The following is a 26,198-nucleotide window of genomic DNA, read 5'->3' on the forward strand; positions in this document are numbered from 1 at the left end:
GGCCACGGCGGTCGAATTTCGATGAAGGCAAGATTCTAGAGGCCCGTGTACTGTGCGATGTCAGTGCACGCTAAAGAACCCCAGGTGGTCGAAATTCCCGGAGCGTTTCATTTGCGGCGTCCTCATAGCCTGAGTCGCTTTGAGACAGTAAACCCAAACAAACCAGTTTCTTCGTTGAATACATAATTAATCGAGTCTGCTGTAGGTCGTATAGTATCCTTGCTTAACTGCCGTCTCTATTCTAAATTTGCGCTTTCTTTCCGTCCCCTTCTCTCCTTAGAGAAGACAGGCGCCGCGCCTCTTCTTGTGGCTGTTACCAGCCTATTCCTTGCTGTTTTTTCTTTCTGCTGTTTTGTATTGACAGCTTGCAAATGTGACAATAATAGCTTCTTCATATGCGTTTTATTAACGAGGGAGAAACAGAAATAGTATTAAAGAGCCCCCCTCCACCCGTTTCAATTTTAAGTCACCCTCCGTACAATCATTTTCACCTCTGGACCAGCTTTCTCATGGACTTCCCTTTGAGGGCGGACCTCCAAATAAAGCCCTTCTCTTCTTTCTTCTTTGATTCGAAAGCTTACCTGGTTGCTGACATGAATATTGACTGAAGAGAAGGGCGAAGAAGATTTTATGCTATCGCAGGCACCACCAGCTAGCTTTTTTTTTTTTCATCTATATTCAAAACCGCCCAAGCGCAAAAATCTTGCCTGGCACACGTTTGGCGTATCAAAGCCGCATCTTGCTCTCAGTTGTTATTTTTATTTTCTCCTCTTCATCTTCAGTTTCGTCGGCTGTTTGCTTACGTGTGCTAACTACCACGAGCGGGCTCGTGCTGAGGCGTCTCGAGGTGCCTGCCAGATCGAGGACGTCACGCACTGCTGCCTCCGTGCCAAGCGCCTGAACGAAATTTTCACTCGTAAGCATATTCCGCATTTGCGTGTTAAGGTTCCCTCAGCAGCTAAGCTATTATCTAGCCAGCACAGTGCAGCATGTGCACTGCATGTCAGTTCGGCAGCTGAGTGCTTCCAAAGAACGTTCGTGGTGGCGTGATTAAGCCTAACTTGCCTGCTCTTTGTCTGGTCCTCACGATCTCTGCGCAAATTATTGCGAGAGCGTGGTGGTGTTTTTACCACCGTGAGCTGCCACCGCAAGCTGTTCGCTTTGGTTAAAAGCCCTTGGCGCAGCCTGCATCAACGCACTAGACAGCCGATACATATGCCGCAGATGAGCAGCCTGCTGCGGGCCGTGTTGATTCCTGTCCTGCGATTGTTTTCGGGCGTCTGACTGTAGTTTAGTAAACGCAGCCATGTTCTAAATTGTGTATGTGCTATTGTGAAATGAGAAATAACAGGACCGCGTGCTGACAATGATTAGATTGGGTCTTCAACAGGCTTTAAACCCTGTTGTTGACACTTGTCGTTCACCATCGTATCAAATAACCAGTCCTATTGCTAACCAGTTCATATCGTCGATGTGTGCACGGAAGAAGACCAAAACGTTGTGTAGAATAACCTGGTGCACAGGTGCGTAGAAGTGCGCGGCAGAGAGTTCTTCTGTGTTTTTCTTTTTCTTGTCGGGTGTTTTCTATTGTGCGGTGTGTATTTTTTTACCCTTTTGCTTAGTTCCCGCGCAAGACGAAATAATTCATCGTGTGTTTAACACATCATGAATGAATTAGCTCGCTAGTTCATGATTTGATCATGATCATGGTGACATCACCTTTTCAAACTTAGCTGTCCATGCGGTAGCCGACTTTTTCTGCGTGCTTTGCTCCAGTAGTTGCCTGGTGTTTGCTGCGTCTGTAAGCTTTAAGCAAAATGCCTGTCAGCTATAGCGCCTGTCTGCAAAATCATCAGTCAGCCTCGACTTTGTGGTGGCGATTTTGCTGCGTGTTCTTAATTCCAGCGCTTTTCTTCCAAGCAAGAAGTGGTCGCTCTGTAAGCAATTTCACAACTGCCTGCCCTTTTTTCCCGCTCATCCTAGCCTCGTGAAGTGCCTCTGAATGTCTGCTGTACAATTCTGGCGCCCATCACTCAAACTTTCCTTTTGCTTCATTCTGCATGCTTTATCATTCTACTCAATCGGTGATAACCGTGACAGCTTGTACATTCATGGGAATTTTCAGCTTTGGTTAGAGTTCGCGTGAACTGACGATGCCTCCTTCATGACGTACAGCTGCCACTTGTTGCACTGGGTTTCGTACTATCGATAGCTGGATGCCGTAGCCAGGTTTCCAGTGCAACCAGTGCGCAGAGCAACACCCCACCAGTTGCCACTTATTTGCTTATTGTCTTATTTCATACGAAGTAGAGCGCTTCACTCTTCGAGGCTAAGGACATGAACTGTCGGAAAAAAAACTTGATGGTGTCAGGGATGTATGCTGCAGCTTCTTTGCCAGAAGTAGCCAAACATCGGGGTTTGTTTCTTAACCTTTTGAGGCCTATCAGTCCTTAGGGGTGCCGTAAGGGCTCCACTATAAAGCTCAGAAGCAAACCCCATCGCCTGGCTACTTTTGGCAAATACGGTACGCGCACACGCGAGATGGGTTAGTCGGTTTATGGGTTTATGGGTGTTTAACGCTTGAAAGCGACTCAGGCTATGGGGGACGCCATAGTGAAGGGCTCAAAAAATATCGAACATCTGAGGGGTTCTTTAACGTGCACTGACATCACATAGTGCACGGGCCTCTAGAACATCGCCTCCATCGAAATTCGACCGTCGCGGCCGGGATCGAACCCGCGTCTTTAGCGCCATAACCACTGAGCCACCGTGGCTGCCATAGATGGGTAAACCATAGGAGGCTTTGGGATCCAGTGCATTAACATCCGAGCCCGAATAGAACAAAAGTAATTGAAAACCTGACCTTTTCAGGGTACAAAAGTAGTCAAAGAAGTCGGTGTGCGCTAAGTAGAGGTAGGAAGAGGTGGCGAAATCAGTAAAATAAAACCAGAGAATATGTGCTTCAGTCACTAAGACTGAGAGCGGATTGAAGGTGAACTGTCGCAACCTTGGGAAATTTTAAGGTTTGTGGCCAGGCCTCGTGTTGGCTAGCATGGTGACAACCACCGCTGCTCCTGTGCGAAAGGGCGGCCTTTAAATATTTTTTCTGTCTATAGGCGAGCCGTGGTATAGCGCTGCTCCTTCACAAGGCCGGACGCATCAGCGATGAGCGCCTCCTCTGGCGGTGCCGGTGGAGCCTACAACCCAGGCTATGCCCCAGGATATCCCCCTGGCTACCCTCCAACTAGCTCGTCTAGTTACCCATCGGACGCCTCGAGACCGATGGGCTTTGTGGATCCTGACGAGCCGCCGCGGCGCATGCCAACGCCACAGCCCAGTTTTCCGGAGTCCACACCCGCCGCAGGTGCGTAGAGGCTGCTGCGTGTACTTACGGAACAGCATCGTTTCACTTGTGAACTTGCATTCGTCTCCCTTACATGCGAACATAAGCTTGTTCACTGGTACTGCGCTTGTTAAGTGCAATGCCCCCCCCCCCCCCCTTTCCTAAGAAAGGCGCGTGATCGGTGGTGTAGCTGGTTCGCGAAGTCATTAATGCAGTGATAACGCTACGCTTGACTATCACTGCCACTACACTGAACTGCCATTGATCAAGCACAAATAACTGCAGTAGCCTATGAATAAGTGAGCGGATTCGTGGCTGAGGGGCAGTATACTTTGAATCACGGTTCGGCTTAGTGCTTCCGTTGCAGTTCGAGGTTGCCCGAAATTGCGTTCATCGGAGAGAGCCGCAGTGTTGTACTTTTGTATGCTATCGGTGTCTACGTTTTAGTCCGACAGCACTATTGGCCTCATAGCCTGGAAAATGCGGTTGTGTGGTGAAGCCTCTGAAGTTAGTCACGTGATGCGAGAAATGGCGGGAAATGAACCGAGGCTTTGAATGAGGGTGACCTTGGCCAACCTGGAGAAGTAACAAATATTGCCGCGACTGGGTTTCGAACCCGCGTCTGCGCGAACAGATCAGCCTCGCTGCCACTGCACGAGAGCACTATGCTCTTGTCGCAGCCAATCACGCCTGGTGTTAAACCAACAAAATCTCGCGCTGGGCATTGCGCGTCGTGTCTCCATGAGCATCCGCCTACGCGCAAGTCATGTAAGGAAAGGAAGCGCGCTTTCGGAATGGCGCTTTCAGGTACGGGGCGTTGGCTGTCACCTGAAAAAACCTGCTTTCGCACAATACTTCCTGATTAGCGATGCTAAACCCCCAGAAATTTTTTTTTTTGCCCCGGACCTTCCAACGATAGTGCATTCCTACAGTGATGGGAATAGGGCATGTGGACGCGACGACGACTACGACGACGCGAAACAGGGTAAACTAGGTTAGTACACCTAGCGCTGGAAAAAGAAAGGCCCGGATGCAAAGGTTTCCCTTAAAGCCAGTCGACTCGTTACGAGCGAGGTCTTAGTTAAGATAGCTAGGTATTGGTAACGATTACGCAAACTATTCGTACGTGCTATTTGCTTAGGTAAAGCTGTTCACAGCGCTTATGTTCTCAAGATGCGTTATTAAAGCAAGATGAGTGCCCCATGTACAAAAATAGCACCTTGGCTGGTTATCTATTTGGGAGTGAACAGCGCAAAACGAAAGGAGGTAGACAGGAGAGATTCGACAAGGAGACAAACGCAGGAGACAATTAAGCGCTAGACGGGAGACAAGACAGAAGACAGCGCTTGTCTTCTCACTATGTCCCTTCGTTTTGCACTGTTCACTTCCAAATATACAAAAAGTGTGTTCGGACAGTTGATAAAGATTAAAAAGTAAAGTGTCCCAGCCCGTGCCATGTCCCCATTTACAGATAAAACGTGTCAGTCGTGGGCGTGTTTATTATTATCCTTTCCTGTCGCTAAGCCTTGATGCACGCAGCAAGAAGCTGGAAGAATTTCATTAAATTATATATTAAATTTTGGAGTTTAACATCCTGAAGCGACACATGTGCTTTGAGGGACGCCGTAGAGGAGGGCTGTGGGTAAATTTAGAACACTTGGCGTTCTTTAGCGTACTCTGACAGCGCATAGCACAGGGGTGTCTTTTGTATTTCGCATCCATCTAAATAAGGCCGCTGCGGCCGGGATAGACCCGGCAAATTTGGGATCTGTAGCGGAATGCCCAAGCCACTGAGTCAGCAATAGAGCGAAAGAATTTTAATATTTTTCTCTGTCTGGCCTAGCCAAACCGAGACCTGCGCTTGACTGTTCACCCTGGTTCGTTTTACCTCCGACTGTTATTCTGCAAAAAAAAAAATAAAATAAATAAATACGAGGACGTGAGTGGGACAGGCCACGGCGCTTTGTCTTTTAACGCTTAAAAGTTTTTCTTTGGTATGAGTAACCAACTAACCAAAGAAACAGCCTTGCTATTTGGATTTCGATTATGTCCAGATGCGCTAGTAAAGCCAGCGTCCACCGGAACTGAGGCTTATTCACATTTATTAAGATTTCATGCACTTATTTCCAGCCGACAGTAAGGAAAAAAGTAAAACAAAGAAAGATCACATAAAGAAGGCCATTCGCCCGGGATGTTAGGACAGTGGAATGATTCATCCGTAGCCCGCAGTAACCCAACGTAGAGGTTCGGCTTGCTGTTTCCAGCAGCTTTGTATCCGAAAGTGGGAGCTCTGTCTTGCTTGTGCATCAAATATTTGCATTCTCGAGCAATATATAAACGCTGCTTTGAGAACACGTCGGGCTGCTATAGTAAGGAATGCAGTAAACGCTGTTAGGAAACAAAAGTAGCAAGTGAAAGGAGGTAAATTATTATCGCGATAGCGGCAGGTCGGGCGTTCGTAGGGAAAGCCATGCGCGTTGACACACTAATTCAGTATTGGTCGAGAGGGTTGCGACGTCATACCCTTAATTCGCTTTGGATTGATAAGGAGTAAAACTCAATTTAAATTGTGTCCAAGAGGTCATAGCATGGCTGAAATGTCATTAGACGTACAGGGGTGCAAAGCAAATCAGTTACGCTGAAAAGAAATTTGGGGTAATTAGTTCAGAATCGAACTCATGACCCTTGGGTTTAGAGTCATACACTCTACCCCTGGCCACTGAGGCACGTTCGTTCGACACGATTAAAGGGAGACCATATGTGTTTTGTGGTTTATCACGTGGTCTGGTATGCCAACTGATGTATGCTAGTGAGTGTGTGTAATTAGAGACGGACTGATTAACAAAAAAAGTAGCAAATAACCATTAACGCTGCCGCATCATACCCTTAAGGCAGAGCTTAAGTGTCCCCTTAATTTTTATTTCCTCTAATTCTCTCTTTTTGTATTCAGCAGACAAGGCAAAGGAAAAGAGGGGCTTGTTATGATATACATGACGGAAGCCAACGGTCACCGAAAATAAGGAGCATACGGGATGTTTTTTTGAATTATTAATTCTGTTGTTCATCAAAGGGAGGTCAATTAGGTAATAATTTTTTAAAATAATTGATTAAAAAGCAGAAGAAAAAACAACTACTCGACGCCAGTGGGATCCGAAACTACGACCCCGGAATTTCGCGTCCGATCCTCTACCGACTGAGTTACGGCGACGGCTGTCCATTCTTCTGCTTTCGGGGGTATTTATGTGTAGTGAAACCGAACCTTGAGAGTGTATACACCTGCGCCATCCTTGTCCTTAGCGGCGGACGTGGTACGTTCTCTTCTACCGCGAGTGCCACGTAGGAACGTGATCGAACGGTGAGGGCGCACATGTGCGCTCTGGGCATTCGCTAGACCACGCAGTTTGTGTCGCATTATTTTTACGCATTGCATGCATACAGAAACCTTCCCGTCTGCTGCCACGTAAATGGTTCCTGGGTCTTTGTCAAGCCACATACGTGGCTTTTATCCCAGGAATCCATCCAGTGAATACTGGAAAATAAATCTTATTCTTAACCTTAAAATAGGTTAACCTCGTTTCCCTCCAGGGTACCCATCACCAGCACCGGAACCAGTTTCACCTGCGACTTTCTACCCTCCTGCTCAGCCCAGCCGACCTCCGCCGGGGCGTACTCCATCAGAATCCTCTGTGTCTCCCGTACCTGGGGCTTACTACCCTCCCTCCCAGTCTAGCGGCCCCCCGCCGGGGCGTACTCCATCGGTCACTTCTTTGTCTCCCGTACCTGGGGACAACTACCCTCCCTCTCAGTCTAGCGGCCCCCCGCCGGGGCGTACTCCATCGGTCACTTCTTTGTCTCCCGTACCTGGGGCCAACTACCCTCCCTCTCAGTCTAGCGGCCCCCCGCCGTGGCGTACTCCATCGACAACTTCTTTGTCTCTCGTACCTGGGGGCTCCTTGCAAGCAGGACCTGTTCCAACTATACCGGCGCTGATGTCATCAGCGGGGTACCCCAGGGGCACTTACCCACGTTACAACCCTCCTCCCATCAGCGCGCAGTCTATTTACGGGTCATTAAATGGATACAGTACTAACGGCTACTCTAGGTATGCAGGCCCCGTGAGCGGCATGCCCTACCCACCGACTACGCCCAGCAGACCTTTTATAACGGACGGACCGTCATACGGGCCAAGCTGTTACGCTCCAGGAAAGGTGAGCCGGCTGTGTGGTGGTAAATCTGCAACAGCGGAAAGAATCTCAATTCCCCATGATTTCTGGATTTGAAATAATCGTCCTGTCTGATAACAAATTGGCGATTCCATTGGAATTAATGTAGAACAGGCACTGGTTAATCTCCACATTGATCGAATCACAGTACGATGCGAATAGCGATGCGGGAGGAGTGTTCACCCGGATGAATGCAGTTAATGCTGCTTAATACGGACAACGACAATAGCTCTGAAGTCGCACGTGATGGACGACAAAAACGGACTCGTTTTTGGCCGTTCTTTTCGTTCGTCTCGCCCTCAGCGCTGTTTCTGTCCAAGTTTTGCGCAAAATGTTTTTACTTTTTAAATTGAAATCTTGAAGCAGTCAGTTCTCGAAATGCAGGCGCACGTGTAAGAAGAAAATTTCGGTTGTAACTATTTGTTTTCATTGGCGCTTTCTCAGCATGCTGCACAAAATTTATATAGGTTAAGACACACTGCCGCGTGAGTGAAATGTGCAGCCCTTTGATTAGCGTGAATGAATGTCCGCAGGGAATTATGTTGTGCATGGTGCATTTGGCTTCAGGGCTGTGCACTGTCTGACGTCCCAGCAGGACTAGTTTTTGTCGGTGCGCGAAACGAAGTAGAGCACAGCGATGGAGTGTGAGCAAAGTGCAGGGCCACTTTTTAATGCGCCTATTTTTTTTTTTAGTGGTTTCAAGTGTTGTGTCCACTTGCTATTTGTTCTGCTTGTGTCTTGCGGTTCTGCTTGCGGTTTGTCAATAACGTTCGGGATCATGGGAAGTGGGGCGGTAGCCAGAGCTTGTTCTATGCGAAAGAAGCCAACTTCCTTTGAAGACAGGCTGGGACAGCACAGACAGGCACTGCTGTTACCGCTTTTCCGTGTTGTGATTGTTTGAGAGGAAAAGTAGTTGAGTAGTCACTTTGGACAGAAGAGAATATGTTCCCCGGGATGGAGCCGAACTCAATGCTTCCGCATAATGCGCGTGGTGTTCTACCAACTGAGGTTAGGTGATGAATGCCTCCCTTTCTGCTTTCTATGGTACTTTACGTTCACTTAACCGTAGCCTAATCCCACTATGGTTCACCAGCGTCACACGAGTACCCCATTAGAAATGCAAGCAGTTGTAGTGGTCAAGTATGCATAATATAGTAAGACACGCGTCATTTGTTTTGTGGTGAGTGACGAGAACCTACCCACAAGAGAAGAGGGCGATTCGCTGAAAGGGGCATTCTGTACAATGCACTGTGCTTGTTTTCATCGGTGCGGCTCCATCTACCGTAACTGAGGTGAAAGAGGGTGCTTCATTCAGCCTCCTCTTCCTTCTATGTAAAATCCGCAAAATATGCTGCTTCCTCAGCATCGTTTTCCGGAGTGCGCAAGAATGCCTTTGATTTCTACCGGCTACTTTAAATGCTCAGCATTTACGAGACAGCTCTTGGGCTTTCACAATGGATTCCCGTTAGGGTCTCCACAGAGGTGCCCATATAGGTCATATAACTTACCGCTGCTCTTGTGTACACGCTTCCTCCCGTGGTAAGTGCGGTTCTGCCAGCGTATCTCACGGTTAATGCGTTTTCTGAGGCACGAGTATATATAAGCAACTGCTGCGAATGTCTGCAGGTAATGTGGTTGGTCTGAGAATGAATCAGTAAGCTACTCAAGGGCACAGCGACACTAAAGCGATCATTGGAGTGCAGGACTGGAACTATGTGATGGCGGCTATTTGAGTTTGCCGTATTTCAAAGGAGAACGAGGCTACTTGAATTTTCTATGCGTCCGCAGTGTGGGCTTAGCGTTCCGCAAGACAGGACAGGCATCGAATACATCTCTTTAATGGACGTTCAACAGTTCCCCTTTATGGGCTGCTCCCAAAGACCTTAAATATGACGAGCATTAATTACATCTTTGAAAGGTACTTAAGAGATGGCCAGTTTTTTTTTCCTTCAGTGCAAGAGCTAAAAGGTTATTATGTTGCTGTATGTGCAGGGAACCCTCAAGACATGCGTGACCTTCAATGTCCACCAGGATGTTGAGGCGCTGAAAAAAGCCATGAGAGGATGGAGTAAGTGCAGAGACCAGCGCTTAACAGAAGAAGCGCCGTTGGTTGTAACACGCCACATGTGCTTCGCTTTTTTTTTATAATTGCATTGTTGCTACGTTATCGGTGCATTATCATGCTTATCGTAGATAGATTTTTGTACACCGCATGGCAAAGCTTTCGTGGTACTGTGTGAGTTTTCAGTGCGGACTTTAAGCGTAGAGTTACCGTACACCGCTATCGTTACCGTCACTATCCTACGCTAGCTAGTGCATAAGCACGCATGAGCCGTTTCTGCAGGCTTGGTGACGACAGCAGTAGTGCCGCGGAGGAAAGCCAGAACATTCCCAGCATGCTCGCGGTGAAAATGTGTACCCAGCGCATATCAGTCACGGGTATCAGCTGCGGCATATGGAAGTGTTTTGCTGAACCTTCTGTTTGTAAGCGGGAACGTGCTGTCACAAGTAAGCCAACTTTTTCTGCCTTAAAATACGACTATCACGCTTAGCCTGTTAATCTTATCGTCTTACTGTTATTCGAGTAAAGTTAAAAAAATGCGTGGCAACTCAACCATTACAATATTGTTGGCAGTCATCTTACTAAAGTAAGAGCATTGCATTTGTCAATTTATCCAATTATTGAACTTTCGGACAAATAAAAATGAAAAGATACAACTTCATCAGTAATGTGGAGCATTCGAACAAGCAAGTAGTCTGTAGCTTCTGGAGATGTAGTACGACTGCAAGAAAAGTAAAAAAATTCCCCTAGGTCGCCGCACTATTATTTATGTGCGCATGGCTCCTTATGAAGCGCTTGATACTTGCGGGTCGCTGCGACGGCATCGTCATGCGATTGTCACTGGGATAGCTGTCAGCACACATCAGTATGCTCCGTGTTGTCCGCTTCCATCTGTTCTAGCGTGTTGCTAAAGCGCTGCCTCATTAGACAGGGCAAGTTCAGGAAATGTGGAGTTTAACGTCTCGAAGCGACACATGGCCTATGTGGAACTTCGAAGTGGAGGGTTCCGGATTGTTTTGGACTATTTTGGGTTCTTCAACGCTTGCTGACATCGCACAGCACACGGGCGTTTTTGTATTTCGCTTCCATCGAAATATGGTTGCCAAGGGTATCGAACCCGCGACCTTGGAATCAGTGGTCGAACGCCAGAGCCACAGAGCCACGGCTGCGGGTGGACAATTTAAGCTGTCAGGGACAACAGAAGACTCAAAAACAACTTATCTGTTTACGTAATTTTTTTACCACTTTGACGGACAGATGCAAACCTCGACAAGAACACTACAAAAGGGAAAATTCGCATAATAGGAGAAGTGCTTAAAAACGCTTCTAGCTGTGCAAGGTGACAATGTATAATTACATCATGCGTTGATTACGCTCCAGTTGTCACTTGAGTTTTCTTGCAGTGCTTGCGACAGTCTACGTGGCACACACTGAATGATATGCATATTTACGTTGACTGGACGACAGCGTACAATGCGTTCAAGAGACCAGGATATAACTCAAGAACGAAGCGGAAGGTTCCCCTGAAAGGGGGCTCTCCAGCCAATGGCGTCCCCTGGTTAATCTATTGTGCTGTGGCTAATCCCCTTTAATCTGCTCCCCCCCCCCTTTTTTTTCTCCCACTCGTGATGTCCCGCTAGCAGGTCCAAGGGGATTAACCACGACGTCAGTGGAGGAGGCCATCTTTTGCGGGGAATTTTCCGCTTCGTTCTTGAGTTTTATCCGAGTATATATAGTGTTGTTTAAAACAACACAAAGCCCGTAGGTTTCGATGCTACCACCGTGACAGTGACACCGAACCATTGCTGGCGCGGCTATGTCGAAATCAATGCCGCGTTTTCTTCAATATCCTGCGCTTGTTTTTCTTCGGCTTTCATTTTTATGATCTGAATACGTGTATTACATTTACCAATACAGCGTGTTCGAGGCAGCAACAGAATACTGTCGCGCAGGAAAATAGACAGAGGAGGATTTTGTGGTCCCTGGCTGTGAACGTGAACTGCCCCTCCAATTTCCGTTTTGTTTGGTGGTAACTAGAGGAAAAAGAGGCTGGAAAGAGGAAAAAAGAAAGGTAACGCATATATATGTTTCAGTGAATGATTGGCCTTCCTAATAATGCCACCAACAGAGATCAAGAGTCGTATTTTGTAACAAATGTGTTCCTCCTTCAGTTTTCGCCTTTTTTCTATTATCTAGTTCCGTCTTCGATGCCACTCTTCCGTTACGCATGAGGCAACTTCTAGACAGGTAAAAGGATGAACAGAGGAAAGATTTGCTTCAAAGTACGTTCGCGCAATTATTGTGAGAACCCACTTATGATCTGGATAAAGAAAGGTTTCAATAAAATAAACTTCAATCCACGTATTATCTGTTAGGAGAATTTTCTCTTTAATCGGAGCTAAAAACAGTTTTTCCCTGAGAGCGAATGCTTAATGCGAAGTCATTTGTAGTAGAGTGGCGTGAGTCTCGCAGAAATGTTTCCGGCTTTTTTCCTCAATTTGGAATTATAAGTTCAGCGATATATTATACAGTCCTAGGAGGGAAAACCGGCAGGTGAATCATTCTACTGTCCCTGTCGTCGCATGGTTTCATACGCAGTCTGGTGTGCTATCCTGCGTCGAATTGAAAATGTTCGCTGCACACCTTCAATTTCTTCTGGCACTTTTCCAATAGGTTTCCCAGCTATCTTTAGGCAAAAATTCTAAATATACCAGGGCGAGATAGGTATAGGCAACTTAAAACATGTTGCTGACCAATGCACGTAGTTACTTTCGCGGCATCATCAAACGCGGCTAATTTCACCGATTCCGCGTTTGAGAGCGCTGCGGTCGCGGCGCGCAAGCCCATGGTCACATGACATTTTTTTCATCTTTTCGCGCATTTTGACAGCTTATCTACAGCACACATAAACAAACAATGATGAATTAGACGTTTTTTGGCACGCTGTACATTTTTCCAGCGCAATTTTCGCCAGAAGCGCAATAGAAGGAAGTTTAATTTCGCCAAAATTTGTAGGTATTGAATTAAACAGAGCACGAACATACTCTGAGTAACGAAATACAATGGTCAACAACGTGGTTGAAGATGAATCCATTTATCTTTACTCTGTATATTTTTAATCTTTGGATAAAGATAGCTGGGACACCTGGTGTAATAAGCAAGTCACAGCTTTTCGCATGCGCTGGTGATTCGTGAGCGTTAGATTTTTTTGTTACTGAATATACGCGTAAAATATGCTTAAACTTTACATAGAACTCTATTCTTATTCTTGCGGCACTAGCACTCGCCACCAAGTCGATGATTATCGGCCCTTCTTTCCCCTGTGGTGCTTTTTCCGTATTTCGGAGGTCTTCCAAGAAGTTTTGCGTTTTCTGTTAAAAAATAAACGTTGATCATATGTGTAAATGTGGGTTCCATGTCTTCTATTTCAAGAGCGAGCACTATTTAGGGGTTCTCACCGCATAAGTTTTACAAGTGAGGGGCCCCATGATGGCACACTCACCAGAACCGTCGTTAAACAGGAAACTATTTATAATAAGGGAGTAACTACTCATTGACACCCACCCGAGCGCAGTGATACGGCTACAAAGGAAAGCTATACAGCTTTCTCAGAAACTTCGTAGTTAAAGAAAAATTCGTCCTGGTTCGGGGACGACTATATTTATTTATAAAATTAGTCTTTGATAAACTTAAATTATATTTATTTATAAACTATATTTAGTTTAGGCCAGTTGGTTGCAACCGAAATATCGTGCACTTGTATTTAAGTGCACCTTCAAGAACAACTGTACTTCGAAATTAACTCGCGGTTCCTTCCTGCTAGGCGTGCCTCACGACCCTCAGTACGTCTTCGGCACTTCAGAGCCAATCAATGAAGCCGCATATTCAAAGTTCCTATAGCATTCGTCCCTCATTGGTCTTTCATGAATTATGCTCTAAATGTGTATTGAAATAGAACGTCATAAAATTGTGGTAGCCCTCGTTACGAACACTGAGATCACTAAACCCTCGTGACTAGGCTATTTGATCTTACAGGCTAAACCTCACGAAGTTGAAATGTTCTGGCGCTTCTATACTTTCACTAACTAGAACCGGACGTGGTTAGGTGATGGCGCACTTTTTTTTTCTTGCCTTTGTTACGTCACCTTTTTTTTTTACTCGGACAAGCAAGCTAAAATGAAGGTAACTACTTCATGAAAAGTGAACAAACTGGAGTTTTAGACTTTCCAAATGGGAGCGTTAACTATTCTGGTCCCGTTTCTTTGAATGATTTCTATGCTAACTGCCGGCGAAGCGCCTACCCCCACGTCTCCCATTTGTGCGTTAGGAACTATCCATCCGGCAAGTAGAACGTGTTTGTTTGTTTACTATTGCCGCGTTCAAGTTTCAATGACGCACGCGCAAATCCTAATGTCGCACAGCTTTATTAACTGGGATGTTTTGGCAGGACGTCCGGGCTGAATGATTAGCAACGTGACGCACGTGATAAATTTACAGCTACTGACAGTGTTGGCTGTTTAGCTACGTAAACGAGTGGCAGATCAATTGATTCACTGGATTATTTTTTTTTTATTCCAGCTACAGACCACGCAACGATCATTGACATCTTATGTGCAAGGTCGGAACCGCAGCGGCAGGAGATCGTTGCAGCATACAAGCAGTCGTTTGGACGTGTAAGTTTTCCATTCAAGTTTCTGCTCGCTTGATACAGTGGATCTGGAAAGGGGGAATGGAGAGAGAGAATAAAAGAAACCGGGGATGGCCCTTGTGTGACCATCGCAGGACTTGGTGGATGACGCGAAGTCCGCCCTGCGCGGTAACCTCGAGGACATCATAGTGGGGCTGCTGTACCCGTTGCACGAGTACCTTGCTCGCGAGCTGCGCAAGGCCATCGCCGGCCTGGGCACCGACGAGGAGTGCCTCATCGAGATCCTTTGCACTCACAGCAACAACGACATCAGGCTCATCAAGGAACACTACCAGAGAAGTGAGCTGCCCTGCACTAAACGCAGCGTGGACTTTGCGGGTGCTTTGCGGGTGCCTTGGTTTCTCCTTTCGCTCTCAAGTTCGGAGTCACTCTCAGGGCACTTTGATCCTACCAGTCATGAAACTCCTCACGGAGCCCGTGAACGCCCAAACTCGAAGGTTAGCAGGCTGGCACGCGCCCCGTACCATTCACAGGAAAATACGCATAGAATGGAGAAAAAAAAATTACGAGTCGTCACCAAGACAGTTTGCTCAGGCCATATTTTTCGCCACCATTTATTAACCTCCTAAGGCTGGCCACTGGTCATGGCCGGGTTTTAAGTCCGAGTTTCGTAACTGGCAGGATTGAATCAGAACTTTGACCCGACGCACCGCGGCCATGGGACGGGGCCCAAATAACGCGCAGCTCGCGCTGTTTTTTTTTGTTCTTACGCTCGTTGTGCCGTATGTTCGTGGAAATATTTGGATGTGTTTGCCAGATTGCGTTCTCGACTGGCTGCGTTGCAAGCGCAGTTTCCGAGTGAGTTGCGCACGTTTGGAAAGCTGAAGACAAATGGTAGCACATTCACATCTTTTTTTTTATATGCTTATCACATGGTATTCCTCAGCGAAGTGCGAAAAAGATTGCCGGCTAGGCAAAAATGCAAGCATCACCTAATGCTTAGTGTGAACAACAAATTAAATTTGCCTTTACTACCACGCGATGCTGCTCAGCATCTCATGTTTAGGCTGCTGCTGAGTTTTTTTCTATTAACATATGAAAAAACACTCGCATACAGTATGACGTATGAAATTTATTTTTATATTTGCAGTATTCAAGAAAGACTTGGAGAAGGACATCATTGGCGACACATCTGGCGATTTTCGACACCTTCTTGTCTCCATGTGTAATGTAAGAGAACGCAGATTTATAAGCAACCAACTTGCGTGTTGGGCTGTTATGGTCCAATAATAATAACAAAAAAAAGAACGTTTCTACTTCCTCGGAGCGGCGAGGCGTCCACCACCATCGGCTTTTGAGAACCGCTGATCGTTTTCCCGCTTTCTCTCTCGCGTTTGTGTTGCAGGCCCAGCGTGACGAGGGCACCCCTCTGGATCCAGTGCGGGCGCGCAACGACGCCGCTGTGAGCTCCATAATTCTCCTCTGAAAAGAAGCACCAGTGGCGAGCTGGAGCACTTTCGGTTGGCAAGGCGCGGGTCCATGTCGCGAACCTCTGAATCGCTGAACTATAACTTGAGCTATGACAGGGGTGGAAAGCGCAATTAGAGATCCTGCTTAGGTCCTTTCTTTTCTTCGCTGACAGTGCTTAGCGGCAAAACGAGGCCTTCGGAAATCTGTGCGCAATCCCAAAGCCAGAGTTTCTCAGAGTAACACTCCTGAAAGCTTGTTTGTTGACATTAACACCGTTAAGAACCTGCCCTCTCCCAAATCGAAGTCTGCGAGGATTATTGTTTTGTAGTTGTTGTTGCGGTTGTTGAACTGCCATTAGTCTAACGCGTTTTAGGTGAAGCGCCTAAGATGGAGCGTTGTTTTATGTTTTGACACTTGGAAACACTTGGAAGATTTGAGAAAGCTGTATAACTTTCTTTTGTACCACGCTCAGGTCTTCCTAAAAGCTCTCATGTTTGAATTGCGTGTTGGAGCTACGCGGAAGTAAATAATTTGATGCTTTTATGCGACGCGAGTACTGCGATGCAATTTGTGTCCTCGATACGCCTGAAGTTTTTATAGATTTTCCCCTTTGCTTTCCCTGTACTTCTCTTCAGTCGTCTTGAGTACGTGTGCGGAATTTCAAGGCGATCTACGCATTTTTCAGAGTATGGTGCGCTTTCACACGTACCGGGCCTGTTAAATTGTTAAACAAATCCGAACGAGCACCATTTGAGACCCCCAAAGTACTAAAATTGATGTTCATGGCATCACAAAAGATTAGTCACAAAATACTCGTGCATGACGCACTCGACGGATCCCACAAAGCCTACTGTGCGTTCTGCTACAGAAAATCTTCACCTCCCAGAAAAAAATAAAGACATGAACGAACGCTAGGGAACGAGGAACGTGAAAAAGGTGGCCATGCAGCCGTCGGGACAAATTTTAGTGCGACAGAGCTGCAGTATGTGTTTGCCTAAAAGCCTGAGAATACTGATAGTTCTAGAATACGGACAAGAGTGTGAAAAGAGAAGTGTGCACTGCTGATTGTGACGGGAAGAGGAGCTTTTTAAGCGGGAGTTGGCGCAAAGGAGCACACGATAGAGGTCCTCAGGAAGTTCATAGAGCAAGCATAAAATATTACTTCCCATACATGCCATGCAAGCTGCGGTGCAGTCGTGCACCCGATGTCTGGAAACTATGATGAATATAAAAGACCTATGAACTGAATGAAAACCTTTGTGTTATGTTGCAGGGGCCAGTAAAGAAGTGCTATCGAAGAACCCTTCAATCTTTATTCGCTTTAAGGGGGATTATACAGGTAAAAAGGTGTGGGGATATTTACGGCGCACCCTGAACATGCGTATAAATATTATTTTGGTTTGTAACCCTCATCTCTAAGGTTTGGCTACCAAAATTCAATCCTTTGCCCGCGCACATCTTCTTGCTGCGCCCATGGAAATGAAAATTCAACAGATAAACATATAAAGTAATCAGATACGGGAAAGAACTCAGAGCTACAGAATATACTTAGGTAAGGTGAATGGCCAGGATATGTGGACAAAGCAGCACTGCGTGCGCCGTAAGATGCCGTCTAGCTCAAACGTGGAGAAAGAGTTGACCCTGTTTGTGCGCCCGAGACTCTGTAGCTTTGCCTTCTTCCCGCGACTGCCTGCAGCAGCTGCAAAAAGCGGGAGTGCTGCGCTGGGGCACGGACGTGTCGGCGTTCAACCGCATCATCGCCACTCAAAGCTATGAGCAGCTGCGGCTCGTTTTCCGCGAATACAACGCACTCGCTAACCACACTGTAATGGAGGCCATCAAGAGCGAGATGAGCGGGGACATCAAGAACGGATTCCTCGCCATCGGTGCGTACTGCTCTCCTGCACGTTCGCCAAATCGTACCTGTCAAATTGAGAAAAGGAATTTCGCTTTCACCCTGGGTGGCTTAAATCGTTCCATGGAAGGCGTAATGAAAGAACTGGAGTCCACGAACGCCTGCTTTCACTTCGGATGTGCACTGGCGTACTGGCTTAAAGCGCACTTATCCTCAACTCGTGCCAGTTGCTACGCTATGCTTCAGTGCAGAACAATCTTACAGCCGGCGTCTCTGAAAGAACCGTAGTAATGCACAGATAATGGAAAAAAAAAACGCCTCACAGGAGTTTTGTACTGGCCGCCCAGAACCTAAATGTCCGGCCGTCCTCAACTGGTGCGCTTACAGGCGGGTATGCGCCTCCTCCAAGCTTGAAATCACACATCATTCTGCGCTTCGGTGCCAACCACTGACATCAGAAGTTTAGTTTTCTGACCACACATGGCGTGATGATCCGTAGTATTCTATATTTTGGGCCATGAACGGGCCTGTATTCTCCTTATTGGGCTTTCACTACCGTAGGGGGGTTACAGAGCTCCGCGGGGCAAACGCTTTCGGAATCCCGCGCGTGTGTTTGCATCACGAGCGATGCCACCAGAGGGCCAGGCGATTCGCGACTGGCATCTAGCTGCCATTTCAATTGTCGGAAAATGGCCCGAGCTGGCAGGCTTTCTTGCTATCTTCATCTGCCTCCAAGTCCACGAACTTCGCGCTTATATTGCTAGAACCTTGGGATATACCGGGTGTCCCAGCTAAATGTAACCAAACTTTTAAAAAAGGCGAAGTGTCCTAGTCCAGTGAGACCAACTGAGAGTTGTTAATAGTCGCGTGACCTAGTCTTGAGTATTTTTTTCGCTCTTCAAAGGTCATTAATTAGTTAAGTGTAATTAGCTAACTTTTTAATTATTGACTTCAGGAAGAAAGTGTCAATGAAAAAGTTTTAGATCGACTCGAAAAACCGCTAGTAGTGCTGTTTCCGTCAAGTTACGATCTATGTAGCTTCATTTATTGGCCTTAAAAGAAAGTTATCACGTGACCAGTAGCGGCGCGCCATGCCTGTCACGTGTATCGTGCACGACGCAGCATGCAGTGAGCATTAGTGCATTCGCCCGCCGTTACAGACAGCACCTCCAGTAGCGAACGGAGCGCATTGCAACCGCGCCTTCTAGCTTGTGACACGATAAGGCTGGACACTCCATGCATGTTCAACGATAGCAAATAGAGGAGGCTATGGAGAAGCTATCTCGAACCTGGAGGCCAACGGCAGGTGCCGCTGATGCACTGTAAGGCATGCCACTCGAGCTCTCTAGACAGGTTTCTGGACGTCTATATTTTCCACTGCATTTTATCAGCCTTACGAACTTTCCAGTGAACCAGTGTTTAAATGGTAGCGACACTGAACTGGTAGGCATGAGTGGTCCTTTATTGATACTGCTTGCGGTCTCGGAAAATGAACTCCAAGAGGAATTCGTGCAAGCCAGGAATCGCTCTACGCGTGCGATTGCAGTTGACTTCTTGGAGTTGACTGCAAGAAGACTGACCCATGTCTTGCAGTTGACTGTCGCTATAGCAAGGAGCTGTATCTGTCTTTTGATAAATGCAAGGATGACTGAGAGAGCCGGCGACGGTGATTCAAAGACAACGTCTTGTTTATGGCACGGCAAAAAAATTCGTCTGAGCTGGCACACATGTTTTCTCTCTGTCAGTGAAGAGGACTAATCCACGGTCTTGAACATTCGCAGCGGTCCACGAGAGTCGAGAGTTGAGCTGCGAGGTTACATGATTCTCTTTGCGGTGTCGGAACGAATGAGCAGCTGAGCTTATTTGCAGTGTACTTGATTCAAATCTTGATAGGCGCTGACTTAAAAATGCCACTTGCGTTATGCTCCCGAATGTACACTAGCTGCACATACATTCAAGCAAAGCGCACGGCATCTTTGCTTGCAGGTGTTACATGGTGCGTGACTAAGTCAGTCTCTTTTTTTTATTTGCAGTGAAGTGTGTCTACAGCCCTCCCTTTTATTTTGCGGAAACGCTGTACTACGCCATGAAGGTGAGTTGGTACATCTTTCTATAGGAGCAGTTAAGGCTAAGTAGTTGAAATGCAAGTAGCATGATGAATATTCGTTTTCTGGCATCACCTGCGCTCAGGCGAAGCCTCACTGTAGTTTCGCTTCAGATTGGGCTAAAGCATGGACAAATAAGCTTAGCCTTCCTCTCCTTTGTGCCAAGCACCCAACAGCTGTCAGCTAAGAATCATAGATGTGTTGCCTCCACCGCTGCCTCCACTCATAGAGCTGCCACTTCCCACACATGAAACTAGACTCGTGACGTGCATCTAATTCTGACACTAGAATTGTTCATCTAACGTAGATGAAGCTAAGAGTTGTTTCTGTCGGTCGCGGAATGAGTCAGTTAATCTGGTCAAGAGCGAACGACTATGAGTTTCTGGTTTACAGGCGGTCTCAGAAGTGTTCGATTACGGTCCTGCCTTCCTGCGTTAAAAGCGGCTACGACACAGAATATAATGCACTTGTTTTTTTTTTGCAAAATAGTCATTCTCATAAAGGCACATCATGTTTCTGTTGAAATTCCAATTTGTACTTTTACCGGGTAGCAGAAGTGCCAGTGTGTCAAAAAGGCGATGCCGAAAGACACTAATGTGGATAATTTTCTCCCGGGACAAGCTCTCGGTAGTGTACAGGACCAACGCCGTTAAGTAGCATTATAGAGAGCATCTGACGTAGGATTGCCCTTATTGCTCTATCGCAGGGACTCGGCACCAACGACAGGGTGCTCAAGCGAGTCGTGGTGTCCCGCTGCGAGAAGGACCTGGAGCTGATTAAACAGGAGTACCTCGACAAGTACAAGGTGTCCCTCGCCAGCGCCATTCAGGTACGCGACGCAGTCCGTTGTGGGCTGGGCGATTTTGAGGACAGTAGTGATCAGTAAAAAAAATGGGGAGTAAGTAACCTGAATTATGTATTTTCAGCCGATTGATCTCCGCTTGGAAATTTCTAAAGAAGAAAGAAATATTTAGGTTGAGCTTAAGCTTAGTCTTTGCAGCGATCGAACGAAGGAATAGAGCATCCCCCTCACGTATCAGAGGTCCCGGGTTCGAATCCCTGAGCCTGCCTCATTTCTCCATTAGCAAAAAAAAGTGGCTGCTCAAATTGAGCGACAGCGCCTGGGGGGCTGTCTGATCCCGGCGAATAGAGCTGACGACCAGTGAGGTTATGCTGGTTAAGGTTTAACCGCACTGCAGTAAGGTACAAAATAAAAAATAAACAGCAGTTGGTAACAATGGGTCAAGGTCTGCGGCGTCCTGTATTACTCTGCTTACCAATCAGAACAGTAAGAGTCTCAGCTTTTCATTTTTTGTCTATATATATTATAGTCGAAAACAAGCCAGAGGCATCGAAATTATCGCCTTTACAATTTCGTCTTCGGGTAACAAGGCAAAGCTTTAACACCAAACCACACAGCGGTCGGTCATCCTGGTGCAGTACTTGGCCAGTACCTCCTGTGTGAATACACTACTTATACCTCGGCCCTCAGTCAGACCTATGCCATAGCGATAGCGTACTACGAATCACTGGTGTCGGACAGGCTGCCATTGAAAACTGAACTGGGAACTTCTAACGAAATGACATTACCGAGTGAGGCTAGCCTAACTTTGCTGTCCGAGAAGCTTTTGGGTATCGAATAAGATGCCATAGGGCTTAGCGCGGTTAGGAGAACAGATCAGGCATAGGCTTATACATCGTTAATGGGTATTCTGTTACCGCGATTTATCGAGAAAACGGGAGGTAGGTGTGGTGTTCTTGATCATTAAGTATATAGTTGCCACATCGACAAATTCTTGAGCTTAAATGAGATGAGGGTAGTTTATGATTAAATGTATGGTGTAGTGACATAGCCATGATGACGAAATATGGTTTTTTGGGGTTTAACATCCCGAAGCAACTCCGGCTATGAGGGACGCCGTAGTGAAGGGCTCCGGAAATTCGACCACCTGGGGTTCTTTAACGTGCACTGATATTGCACAGTACACGGGCCTCTAGAATTTCGCCTTCATTAAAATTCGGCCGCCGCGGCCGGGATCGAACCCGCGTCTTTCGGGTCAGCAGCCGAGCGCCGTAACCACTTAGCTACCGCGGCGGGTCACGATGACGAAATAGTCGAAAGATTCCATGAAGACGTCGAAACGGCAATAAATAAAGTGAAAACGGAGCACAATGAAGAAAGCGCTTGAAGAGCAGGTGGTGGTAAAAAACTGTGTACTGCAGGAATGGCAGATGGAAGCGGAGAGTGTAATTTGCAGAGATAAATTTAATCAAATCAATTCATTTTAGACGTACTACCAGCCTTCCCAGGCAGTTTTATGGAGGAATGGGGTGTACACGATAAAAATAAAATATGAAAATTATGAATACCTTCTTCCACAAACGCGAGGATAGAAAATGGACATGGAGGAGCCTGAATAAGCGGACGAAAAATGAAACAGACTTCATATGGTGCGCTAATCCCGGCATCATGCATGTTGTAGTGCTAAACAAAGTGAGGTGTAGCGACCTTGAGATGATCAGGTCTAGAATTAGCCTAGATTTGAGAAGAGAACGAGAAAAACTAGAGGGGGGAAGTGCATAAATGAGTTAGTGGTAAGAAGGAAAATACAGGACATCACACGAGAACAGATATTTCACTTTTACAGAAGAAGACGATTTTAGCGGGCGTAGAGATAATGATTAACAGTCCTACCAATATAATCATAGAGTGTGCATAGAAGTAGAGGGCAGGGCAACTAGGCAGGATACTGGAAAGCTCTACATGGTGACAAAAGATCTAACTTAGAAACCCCAGTCCATAAAAGTCTCGGTACCCGTAGACAAGATAGGGCTAGCAGAACTGTCTAAGTTGATCGGTGAGTGAGTGGTATCAGGAAGTATAAGAAGGAAAGGATTGGACTATCTCTAAAGTACAGAGGTAGCCTCATGACAACGAAAAGGAAATTAGGCATGAACGAAAGACAGATGTGCGCACTAAGGGACAATCGGAATGCATTCAGAAGTTTGGATGAGTAGAGTAGAAAATAATTTTTATACGAATCTGTGCAGTAGCCAAAGTAATCATCACAGTAATGGCAGAAGTAGTGATGCCGGGTAAACTCATGTCCTGGGATAACGAAAGAGAAAGTAGGGAAAGCCCCGCAAGCAATGCAAAGAGGAAAAGCGGAAGACCGGATTAAGTAATTTCAAAGCTATTGAAGAACGCTGGAGATGTTGCTCTACGGAAAACTCTCCACCCTTTATACTCAATACCTCAGGACCGTGAGCATACCGGAAGCACGGAAAAATGCTAACATAGTTAGCCAGAAGAAAGGCGATTTCAAAGAGTTAAAAAATTATGAAGTGATTAGCTTAGAAGGATGTGGCAAGGTAATCGCTAATAGAATTAAAACAACCTTAAACTTCACTCAACCAAAGGGCCAGGCTGGCTTTCGGAAAGCGTACTCAACAACAGGCTATAGAAATGCCCAGAATATAACCAGTGACATTCGTAAGTAACGAAGAAGCATTTCATTTATTCTAAACATCAGCAGTCATGCAGACAGTGCATAACCAGGGTGTAGAAGAGGCACATGTAAAGGTGCTGGAACATACTTACAGGGTCTGCACAGCGTCCATAATTCTCAAGAGTTAAAATATCGATCAGGAAGGGTGTCAGGCAAGGTGACACATTATCTCCGCTGCTATTCTCCGCGAGTTTACAAGTGGTGTTTACAAAGCTGGATTGCTAAAAGTTGGAGGTGGAAGTCAATGGCAAACACCTTCGATTTGCTGGTTTGTAATACCTTATTTGCTGACGACACTGCCGTACTAATAAGTAACTCAGGGGAGGAGTTGCACTGCATGATGAAGACTTAAGCAGCAAAAGTATAACGGTGGCAAAATTAATATGAATAAATCTAAAGTATTATTCAGCAGTCTGGGAAAGGACCAAAAGCTTAGGATAAATTAGGCAGTATTGATGTTTGTAAGAGAATACGTCTATCTAAGGCAGGTAGAGGCCGCAGATCCGCAACAAGCAAGTGAAATTGCCAAGAGACTATAACAATTGGATAACATTCCTTAGGCGGGCACCCTCAGGTCATAAACAGCAGCTCCCCAGTATCCCTCGAGAGGATTGAGTATAATAGTTGTATCTTGCCAGTACTCAAATACGGAACAGAAATTTTTAGGCTAATTAAAATGGCTTTAAATTAAATTGAGACAATGCAGCGAGCCATGGAAAGCAAAATGGCAAGCAAAATGGCAATGGAAAGCAAAAGGAGCCAATGAAAAGGTTTTGAAGGTAGCTATAAAATGCACGCATTATGGTGAGTCAAGGCCACTCAGCCCTCAGGCCGCATAGAAGTCTTCAAAAGTGATCCGATAAATTACAAATGTTAAAAAAATTCTTACGCCTCGCGACGTCATCCGGTGCCAGTCTCTCCGCACGAGTCCTGCCATGCGACGTCATGCGGCTCGTGTGACGTCAGTCATGAGAGGCGTTCACTGGCTTCTAAAAATTGGCGGTGGTTTAGCTCTGGTCAAACCTGGAGAATTGCGAAAGCAACGAGGAGAGAGAGAGAGAGGCGATGGAGAGCGCGCGGCGACGGCCCGGCATGCTAGCTATGCGCCGCTACTGCGCATGCGCAACTGTCGAGCGCGGCGACGGCGGCGTCACGCGAGCTGTGCGCCGTGTGACGTCACTGCTCCTCGCGCATGCGCAGTATGGCCTTTCGTCAGCTCCGCGAAATGGCTCGGCGACTCGCGTAGTGTTACTTTCGCAACAAAACCGCAACGACGTTTGCAGGCGAAGCAGGCAAAGGAGCTATGGGAAACAAACCTCAGTTTCTGGTACCCAAGCTGAAATCAAGAAGATGAAATGGACGCAGGTTGGGCATGTAGTGCGGAGGATGGGTAGCCGGTGGTCCTTTAAGGTAATCGAGTAGGTTTCAAAGTAAGGAACTTAGCAGAGGGTGGCAGAGGTAGGCAGGTGAGATTAGGGAGTTATTCTTGACTCCACATCGGATACGGCGGTCGGCTGAAGGCGTTTTACAATCCTCTGCTCCCTTAAGATTGCACAGACTATGCGCGGAGGTATTTCAGCCGCTTAAGAGAGCTCGCGGTTCGTATACGAACATGACACTGCCAGACACTGAGCACCTCACGCGATGGAGAAGCGAGGGCAAGAATGAGAGCTTCCTAAAAGGCTATACCAGAGGGCTATCGAAAAATTATTTAACGAAAAAGAAATGCGTTTATCGCGCATGCTTTAGGAGGATAACCATGATGGTACATTGTGGATGTATCGTGCAACTACCAGTCAAGAGGCGTTGACTCGCAGTGAATCTATGATGAACACCTCTTATTAGCAAGATGCGTTGTTGGCCGAATTGGAACATTTCGATTTCAACGAAACTTGCTGCGCTTTTTACCACAAATTAGAGAGGAATGGAATGGCGTTAAATTTACAAGTTTTACCCAGTACCATCCTCTCTATCCCGTGATCGTCTGAATAGCGCAAACTTTCTCGTTCGAATATCTGATTACTTATTACTAAATAAACATACTTATGCAGCTGTAAGCATAGCCTGCAAATAGCGCGCCTGGTTCTAGTACTGTTCATATGTAGCCTGACTGATACTACGCTTTACGGGCGCAATGTGTGGTCCGCTCTCAACGCCGCGATTTTGAGCACGGATATCTGTTACTTCGTACGTGTACTGTTGTCAGTCCATCCACTTGCCTTTCCTCTCCGGCGCAAAACGGCGTTTCTCTGTCGCAGTCGGACACGTCGGGCAACTACAGGAAGGCCTTGCTCGCCATCGTACAAGGGAACTGAGCTTCGGGCTACTCGACGGCCAGCTGCTGAGCTTACTGCCCGGACGAAGCCTGCCCACAGGAGCACCGCCGAGGCACTTGGAAGGGAGCTGCTCGAAGTTTGAGTGCATCAGCGAAGCGTCTTCCCGGTGGCCTACAGCAATAAACTTGGGCCTGGCCATTTTTTTTTTACTCCTGGCCGTTCAAGAAAACCATGCAAGATTTATTACTTTCCGCTTTTGCGTACTTCGAACGTTGTTCAGTACCATGTTCTTTTAAAGTTGCTGTGTGATGTAATTTGGCGTTGTCTTGAGGTGTAATCGCGCTGGGCATAAACAGCCATGTTTTGCCCACACAGCGAACTTACAGCAATTGTTGTGGAAGCGATAGCGTCTGTAACTCTACGCGACGACTACAGGTGTATCCTTTTGTGAACAACTGCAACGTGCTCTCTCACACTCATACATTCGCCCAAACGTGCCCACTTGCCTGAAGTCAACTGCGACGGTGACTGTCTACGGCCTACTAATTGTATATTTTTGAGGAGCGAGGCAAGTCCTAACGAACCAGCGCGGCAGCTTTTTTCGCTGTGCACGGTTGCATAACGCAGACAGTCACGAAGAAGTAGCAACACTTGTGAGGATTTCTGGATGCCATTTAAGTAGCTTTCCGTAACTACGCCGATATGCC

General features: G+C 46.7%; 1 protein-coding gene across 1 annotated transcript; it reads left to right on the forward strand.

Annotated features, from left to right (window-relative positions):
* Window positions 1–3,165: 3,165 nt before the first annotated feature.
* Window positions 3,166–25,603, forward strand: LOC149353339 (annexin-B12-like). The gene is made up of 12 exons (XM_089577323.1): window positions 3,166–3,347; window positions 6,097–6,105; window positions 7,074–7,551; window positions 9,559–9,634; window positions 14,207–14,301; window positions 14,411–14,615; window positions 15,427–15,506; window positions 15,682–15,738; window positions 17,443–17,632; window positions 19,635–19,693; window positions 20,413–20,535; window positions 25,474–25,603. The coding sequence occupies exons 1-12, from the start codon at window positions 3,166–3,168 to the stop codon at window positions 25,528–25,530; spliced, it is 1,611 nt and encodes a 536-aa protein (XP_089433449.1). The 3' UTR covers window positions 25,531–25,603.
* Window positions 25,604–26,198: the final 595 nt, after the last annotated feature.

Source organism: Amblyomma mixtum, chromosome 3 (genome assembly GCF_055824585.1).
Source record: "Amblyomma mixtum isolate Tamu chromosome 3, ASM5582458v1, whole genome shotgun sequence".
Classification (NCBI taxonomy): domain Eukaryota; kingdom Metazoa; phylum Arthropoda; class Arachnida; order Ixodida; family Ixodidae; genus Amblyomma; species Amblyomma mixtum.